General features: G+C 48.8%; 2 protein-coding genes across 21 annotated transcripts in view; one reads left to right on the forward strand and one right to left on the reverse strand.

Annotated features, from left to right (window-relative positions):
- LOC114486304 (uncharacterized) overlaps positions 1-8439 on the forward strand; it is a 277756-nt gene that overhangs the window by 127121 nt on the left and 142196 nt on the right. The window lies entirely within an intron of this gene.
- On the reverse strand, positions 164-4169 carry PRR15 (proline rich 15). Of its 2 annotated transcripts, none has more exons than XM_028489944.1 (2): positions 3628-4169; positions 164-1874 (listed from the first exon to the last, which is right to left on the reverse strand). In XM_028489944.1, exon 2 carries the CDS (start codon positions 1728-1730, stop codon positions 1341-1343), a length of 390 nt encoding a protein of 129 aa, XP_028345745.1. In that variant the 5' UTR covers positions 1731-1874; positions 3628-4169; the 3' UTR covers positions 164-1340. The 2 variants fall into 2 exon arrangements, with proteins under 2 accessions (XP_028345745.1, XP_028345746.1); XM_028489945.1 differs by lacking the exon at positions 3628-4169 and adding an exon at positions 1962-2023.

The raw sequence follows: 8439 nt of genomic DNA on the forward strand, positions 1-8439 counted from the left end.
TGTGTGTGTGTGTATATATATATATATATATATACACACACACACATACACTTTGATCATTATAATTTCCCCGCTATGCATTTCTAAATGGTTATAAATGAACTGAATTGTGGTGGGAAGAGGTCCCGGGGATCTTAACAACTACAATAACTCTCTTGTAATTTGCTGTAAGCAAGTGATTTCAGTACCGATTTACTCTTTTACTTGAAGTTCATAACAAAAGCAAACAGGTAGATTTTTGTTAAAAATCTACAGGTTGGTAGATCTTTAAGGCCTTGCACCTAGATAAATGCATACGTCAGACTAAAGAAATTAGCTTTTGAAGCAAAGAGGGTGGGAAAAAAGCCAGCCTTGCACAAACTGAGAGTTCAGTCCACCTGTTTGAATAAGTATTTTTAGACAATTCTGAGTCAGGTTAATAATGAATACAGAAAGAGTTATTATTAGCATTGTGACTTACTCTATGAAGATGCACTGAAGAAAAAAAGAAAACTTAGGAATAATGAATTGGTACCTCTCCCTCTCTTCCTCGAATTTGGTTTGTAAATAGGGATATCCAGCTAGCTGGTTCCTATCTGGGTGTTGGTAGTCTGTAGACATGTTCTCCTCCCTGCAGCTTTTCAAGAGGAACTGTCAGGTTATGTGGCAAATGATTAACTCTGTCACCCTGGATTTTGCATGCCTGCTTTTCAGTATGATGAGCTTCAGTCTTGCAATGGAAAAAAAAATACAAAAGTCACCTGAAGTCTTACAGTGCAACAGTTTTAATGGTCCACGCTAAAACAGGCAGTACAGTTTTGCAGTTCAACATTAAAAGCAATCCTGCCTTACTTAAAATGCTTCTACTTAAGAATGCTTCCTGCTCTGTCCCATCCCTTCACTTAAGGTATGTCTACAGAAGTACTCCTAAAGTGCATTTCTCAGGCATTAAAGATAGCAGTGTGATTTGCTTTCCAATAGCAAGTTCGGAATCAGAGCATGCCGTCCTTAGTGGAGGGCTGCGCAATTCCAGTTGAGCTAAGGTCTCTTACAAAAGTACCCTTCTCACTCCCACGGGCGACGCAAAGGAGGCCACTGAAGTTTTTTGAAAAAAAATTGTGCCAACTTCCTCTGCGGTATCTTCTCTTACCACGAATAAATATTTAATGCATCCTTGAGTCGTGATATACGGAACACTCAATTGTCACGTCAATTTCCAGGAAAATAAAGTCTGGAGGCCTTGTGCGAATATTCTGAATTTGGTGGGATGAGACTCCAAGTACAGGGGCGGGGCAGAATTCTCGGGTTTAGACCTGGGGGTTGGGGAGGCGTGGTGCGAAGAGAGTCCCGGAGCCCTCGGGCTACTGCTTGTCGTCGTGCGGGTCACCAGAGAAGCTCGCCTCCTCCGAGGACCTGACTCCCTCGGGGAGCAGAGTGGCGCGCACTTTCCTCTTCTCCTTAAAGCGGCCCGAGCGCGAGATCTTCAAGTTTCGGCGGCTGTTGCCCGATTTCTCCCCGCCCAACTTGTCTGGCTTGTGGGGCTCGCCGGCGCCCCCGAGGAGATTGGGATGCTGATTCTCCCGGGAACTGCTAGTCCAGTCGGGGCCAGGCGGAGCGGGCGCCGCGGGTTCCCCGGGGTCAGGCTGAGCGGGAGGCTTCGCACCCCCCGCGGCGTCCTTGCTTTTCTTCCTGCTGTTCTTTAGCGAACTCCACCAGGAGCCCGAGCTGCCCGTGCCGCCGCCGTCGGCCATGGCCAGCGGGGCCAAGTGGCGGGGGGGGCGCGGCGAGCGGGGAAGGGCCTCAGCGGCAGCGGCGCCTCTCTCGTGCACCTCGGCCCTGCCCCGGCTTCTCGCTAGCGGGCTGCGGGCTGGGAGCCGCCGAAGCAGAGGCTTGTGCTGGGGAGGAAAACAAAACTTGGTTACTGGGTTTGTCGAAGTCACGTGCCCCTCAACCCCACTTCCTCCCCTTGGCTCCGCTGGCACCGGAGCGGCTGGGGTCCGAGGGTCCGCTCAGAGGGCACCGCCGCGCCCCCCCCCACCCCCACCCCAGGGCGCAGGAGGACGAAGGGCCTCCGGGGCGCCACCCTCTGGTCTCGAGACTGAGTCTTGGCACTCCCTGGCCTCAGCCTTAGCCTGGCTTCCAGGATAGCGCAGTGGTCCGCGCGCGAGGGCCACCCAGGGGTGGGTGCCGGGGCTTCTGGATTAACCAGGCCCCAGAGGGAAAATGGTCTGTCCTGTCACTCTGCCCGTTTGTAGACGAAGCCCAAAGGTGACCCACCGGGTCCAGAAGGGCACCTGCGAGGAGGGCGCCCGGAAGCAAGCGCGCCCCCGCTATAGGTGAGCAATGAACATTAGATCCCTGTCAAACAGTCCCGAAATTTCCCTCAAAGGTTTCTGCTCCCTAGACTTCTGTCCCGGGATCCTTTTTGATGTGATTCTTCGGGGGCGGGGCGGGGCGGGGCGTGGGGGGCGGATTTACAGGCCTGTAAGAGCGAGGGACAAGCTCATGGTGTTTGTTTCTTTTAAATTCTGCTTTCGACAAAACTTCTGCCTGATGACTTTCAGAGAAGCAGGTCTAGACCTAACTTCCCTTGAAAACCGCCATCCTAACGCTTCCTTTTATTCCCCAGAGACCAATCTTGCGTCTCTTTGAAGCCACCCGCTGCCTGCGGTTGAGATGAGCCCAAGTCCCCTTCCCTTAGTTCTGTATTAAAATATGCACCGCGTCTGTTTGTACTAGGCAACTCAACTCTTGGGATTTTAAGTTACAAATTAAAGGCTTCTGTTCTTTTCCTTGCGCAATTCCCTCCTCCAAAGGAGAGAGCGCACAACCAGGAACTCCAATTTGCCTCTTCCCAGCTTTTAAAATAGCACTGCGGAGCGAAAAGGCTGTTTGTTAGCACCTAAGGTGCGAATGTCGGAAGCGAGGCTCCTCTGCTCATTTTCTGTGCTGGGTCTATGCGGCACTAACTCCACGAACGAGCAGGATTCGCTGGCGCCGCGGCTCATTTCCAGGTTTCCGCTGGGCTCCTTCCCATCCCACGCGCCCGGCGCTGCTGGGATTCGCCCGCGCTGGAGAGCGAAACTTTGGCGGTGTCTGTGGTTTGGAGGTTCTCCTCCCCCAACCGGGGGGAGAGAACCGGAGGGCCTACTCCGGCGGCCGCAGCGGCCTCCCCTGAGCAAGGAGACCTTGGCACCAGCTCCTCCCCAGGACGCCCCGAGAGCACACTTGGGCTGCGACTTGAAAACAATAGAAGAAAAAACGGCCAAAAGTTCTTTCCTTACAGAAGGCACCCACACCCTCAGGCACAGTTTGCAGTTGGGTTTGCAAACATCCATTCCCCCTCCGCTTTATAGATCGGAAAAGCACCCCCAACTTATTCCCTGGTGGTGGTGGTGGTGGTGGTGATAGTGGTGGGTGTTCTGATGCTGCTTTCTGTCTTCTACCCTACGCTTTCTTCTCCACAATCAACGCTGTATGCACGGAAGGGTTTTGCACGAATTGCTCAAGGGAAAGATTGCAAATTACGCGAATTACGCAGAACGCCTGCAGCTAGTAACTTCTCCTCGGGCGCTGGGGGAGCGCCCCAGCGTGACACCCCGGAATGGGCTCTGTCTTGGCGGACGGAGTGTCACCCTGATCGCTCACCTGCTCAGGCTTCCCAGGACCCCGCGGCTCCGCGCCTCTCTTCCCGCGCAGAGTCAGGAGGGGGTGCGCTTGGGTTAATCTGAAGGTCGGGGCGCGGCGTCCCTCTGCGCGGTCTTGGAGAGGTCGGGTTTCTTTCTGGAAGGTGTGCTAGCCGAAATCGCCGCAGTCCAGCTAAGCCGATTGCTGTTGCTGGTCTCCCCTGGCTCCTCCAGCTTCCTGGCTCAGCGACGGCAGTAGCCCGGAGCTCGAAGTACGGTTGGCTCCGACCGGAGGCCGCTCCTCCGAGTGGGTGCCAGGCTTCACTGCCCCAGGTGAATGGGCAGGCAGGCTCTCCCGCCTAGTAGCCTTTCACTCTCCGGCGCGTCCCCTTTCCCTGATAGCGCCGCCCGGGAGCCGCAGGGAGATGGGATCTCAGGGGCTCACTCTGATGCACTGAAGCTCTCTACCGCGACGGTCCTCCGCGCGGGGAAAGACATCTGCTCACCTGCTGGTTATTCGCCAAGTGATTCTAGAAACCAGAGCCCCGGGGCAGCGGGAAGAAAAAAAATAACCCAGGAGGCGGCCACTGCTGCCACAGGTGCAGGTAGGAAGTTCGCGTTCCCGCCTTCTCAGGGGCTCACTCTGATGCACTGAAGCTCTCTACCGCGACGGTCCTCCGCGCGGGGAAAGACATCTGCTCACCTGCTGGTTATTCGCCAAGTGATTCTAGAAACCAGAGCCCCGGGGCAGCGGGAAGAAAAAAAATAATAACCCAGGAGGCGGCCACTGCTGCCACAGGTGCAGGTAGGAAGTTCGCGTTCCCGCCTTCCAGGGACGAGATTGGACCAGGTCGCCTACGTGGCGCCAGCCTTGGGATGTCTGATTGGAGAAAGGCTGCGTGCGCCGCTCGCGAGTCGGACTCCTGAAGAAGAAACGGGAGGGGAGACCGGAGGCCGGGAGACCGAGGCTGCAGGTGGGCTCCGCTGGATAAACGGCGTCGCAGCTCTCTCTCCCTCTGCCACTACCCCAATTTCTTTTTTTCCTTTCCTCTCCGCGTCCCCAACCGTGGCCGCCCAGCTCCCAGAATCTCAAGTTTTGTAACTTACAGGAGCCGTTCCATCCCCAGGCACAATGTTGCAGAGTTGAAGGCGCCCTGAGTTGAAAGGCTGTAATATTAACAAGTTCGTTAGGTGCCAGCCAGGCGCTCTTCCAAGGGCTTTCTGTGGATTACCTTATTTACTCCTCCTCACAGCAATCCTAGGAGGTAAGAACTATTATTATCCTCACGTGACAGGCGAGGAGAACTTAGCTCTGAAAGGCTAAACGGTTGCCCGAGGTTGCACGGCTGGGGAGGGGCAGAGCCGGATTTCTACCCTGGAGAACTGACTCCGGCTCCCGCGGTCTTAACCGGCACCTTATACCGCAGGCTGCCAGTCAGTGTTGGTCTCTTAGCACGACTCAGTGAGGATGTGAATTTCCTTCCCTCAGGTCTAGAAGTCCGTGGACAGCCACCGCGCCTGGAGAGTACAAATCGAAGTCAAGTGAACCCGCGGATGGCGTCAAGTTTCAGGAGGCTTTTGTTCCCAGGAACACAGGGGTGCTTTTTATTACCTGGACAGAAAGGTTTTGACATAGGCCATTTTCACTAATAAGGCAGAGGTGCAACCGGCTGCATCTTCTAGGATGCTTTTATTTTTCAAAGAACTATTTTGATGTTCCCTGAGCTCGTGTGTAACTCCTCTGAAGGATTGCGTATGGAGCAACTGACATCCCAGCGTCTTTGTTCTGAGGATTTTCTAAAGTGGTGAAATAGTGAAAGACATGATGCCTACCTATTGCATAACTTACAATATGGAATTCATAGGAAGAAATTTTTATAGAGTATTTCGATGTATGCCATATGGTAAAAATATGAATATTTTATATCCTTAACGTAGTTTAGCATTCTTGGATTTTTAAATGATATGCACAGCAGCGTGTATTTGAAAGTGATACACTTTCATATATTTCTTGGAATTAGTTTTAGAGAGGAAACTTGCAATCGTAGCGCCAGAACTGAACAAAGACAGGCCACCAACCATGAGAGGAGGACGGGACACGTCGTCATAGTGCCATCTCATAACAGAGGAGACACTGGACCAAGGAGGGAAGCCCTGTCTGAAGAACCCTCACCTCTAGAAAGTGGTGGAGCTGGGTTCCAAACATTGTTTGTTGATCAAATGGGTGAAAGAAGGAAGACATTTAGGAAAAGAAAATGAGTCCTGCAAATGGCTTCTCATCTAGCATGATTTAACAAAGGGCCAGCATTTTCTTAATAGCTGAACATCAACTAACTGCTGAAATTAAAAAATTCATTCTCTTACATCCCTCCCATTTCTAGTTAATAACTTTGAATATTTCTATATTTCATTGACTTGATAACACCTTATAAATAACCCTTGCATGCAGTAAAAACATTTAAATGGAGACATGAAAACTAAGGAGAAATGAGGCAGAAGGGACTAGGGAGGTGGAGAATGGGTGTCCCTCCAGACAGAGGGAATAGCACGTGCAAAAGCCATGAGCTGTGAAGGAGCTTAGGATTTTTAAGGAGCAAAGAGGTGGTTAGTGTGATCTGAGTACAAAGTGAGCTGAAGCACAGCAGGAGACAAAGCTAGAAAGGTGGGTGCGACCAGACCCTTCAGGACCTGGTAGGAGTTTTGAACATAATCCATTATAGAGGAAGTGACATGGTAAGATCTGCACTTAAAATATCACTGAAACTGTAAAGAGTGGATGGTAGAGTGGACAAGGTGGGGCTACGGGAAAACCAGTTAGGAACTGTTGGGGTATTTCAGGTGGGATATTTTGATGGCTGGTGGGAGAGTGCTGGCAGTGGGGGAGGTGAGAAGAATTAGATGTATGCAAAAGAGATTTAGGAGGTAAAATCAACAGGACACGCTTTCATTCAGTTCATACAAAAGAGGAACCCAAGTTTAACTAGAGGCTTAAAACAGAGACGCTTTTACAGTCTTCCTTGTAGCTAGGAGCATGCATGCGATCTAGTTCTGACTTATGGGGCTATAAGGAAGACTTCTGGAAATGTTTCTTCCTAAATAAAGGACAGAGCCTTCTGAGAGAAGAACATCTTTTGCAATACCCTTGATTCGTATGTTTAAGTACGGTGTGAGGATGTGCAGCAGCCATTGTGCAACAGTGAGGCAACAGACATGGAAATAAAACCCAGCACACTAAGGATGATGGCATGGGAGTGTGACAAGTGTCTGGGTCCTTCATGATACTGGTGAGCCCCTGAAAGAACCCTGGAATGACCTATCTCTTGACTACTAGTTCGGTGAGATAAGGCAGATTCCTATGATTTAACCACAGCTTTAAATACAGTTTTCTGTTACTTGCAGCCCAAAACATTCCTTCTTGGTACAGTCTAGTAGAGCTATAGAAAAAACAGGATATTGTTCAAAAGGCAAAAAGGTAGTGTTGCCACATTTTTTTCCTTGACCAATCTGAAAAGTTCTTCCTGGAAGAAGGACTTAGTGAAATGTTTAAGTGATGGGGAAATTTTTAGAGGTGGGGAATGCATCTGCCAAAGAAGGCACTTCATTGAAAAGGCTTGGAGTTGGAACTTCCCTGGAGGTCCAATGGTTAAGACTCCACGCTCTCAATGTAGGGGGCATGTGTTCGATCCCCGGCCAGGGAACTAAGATGCCACATGGCAAGGCCAAAAGAAAGAAAAAGAGGCTTGGAGTTAAGGGAATGCGTGGATAAAGGTATGTGTACATGTGTACATACGGTGGCGAGGAGCATCAGATTATCTGAGACATCATGGTAGTTTGACTCTTAAAGATAGAATTTTAAATCAAAACAATTGACTTATTTTCCTCCATTTTTGGATCTGAACTGTTTAAATCTATAAAAATTTTCATAACCAATCCCATGAAAAAAAAAACGCACCCCAAACCAAAAAACAACAAAGAGAGTTAGTGTTAAACAAATATAGTTGTGTTCTGTAACTATTGATCTAGGAATCCCGCTGTTTGCTTCTATAAGGAGAACATGGGCTGTCCTAAACCTCTGTGTTGGTAAGCTATGAATACAGTATAGATGCATTTAAAAGTTGATTTATCTACCCAGTGAATAGTAGGTGACTTTCAATGTTACAGAATTTAAATATGCTTAGATTGGGCATTGCTTACATTTCTTTATAATATTTTTTTCTTGTCAGTTTTTATTTTTCAAAAATGTGTTGATGGTTTGAGAAAGGACACAGTTTCTTTTTTCTTTTCTTTTTTTAAAAAATTAAATTGTTTCTTTCTCGGGTGACCCTTTAAGTGCCATAAATGATTACACTAAAAGACAATAGATAATGAATTTCTAGAGAGCAGGATTTGCATACTAGAAATTAAAAGAGGAACTTTAGAAATTCAACCTGGCATTTGCAATCCTAGCAAATCTGGCATTGCATCAGAGGCTGAGAAATTGATTCTCTTCCTTTAAAGCGTTTATGGTGGGAACTGGGCAAAGGAAAACACATGGTGACAAAAGTTAAGAAATACAGCTAATCGGAAAAGATAGGCAGAACACTCTATAACATAAATCACAGCAAGATCCTTTTTGACCCACCTTCTAGAGAAATGGAAATAAAAACAAAAATAAACAAATGGGGCCCAATGAAACTTAAAAGCTTTTGCACAACAAAGGAAAACATAAACAAGACAAAAAGCAACCCTCAGAATGGATGAAAATATTTGCAAATGAAGCAACTGACAAAGGATTAATCTCCAAAATTTACAAGCAGCTCATGCAGCTCAATATCAAAAAAACAAACAACCCAAT

The sequence above is a fragment of the Physeter macrocephalus genome, chromosome 5 (assembly GCF_002837175.3).
Source record: "Physeter macrocephalus isolate SW-GA chromosome 5, ASM283717v5, whole genome shotgun sequence".
Lineage (NCBI taxonomy): Eukaryota > Metazoa > Chordata > Mammalia > Artiodactyla > Physeteridae > Physeter > Physeter macrocephalus.

Coding starts and splice junctions, on each gene's coding strand:
- PRR15 (XM_028489944.1), bottom strand. CDS start 1,730: ATGGCCGACGGCGGCGGCACGGGCAGCTCGGGCTCCTGGTGGAGTTCG.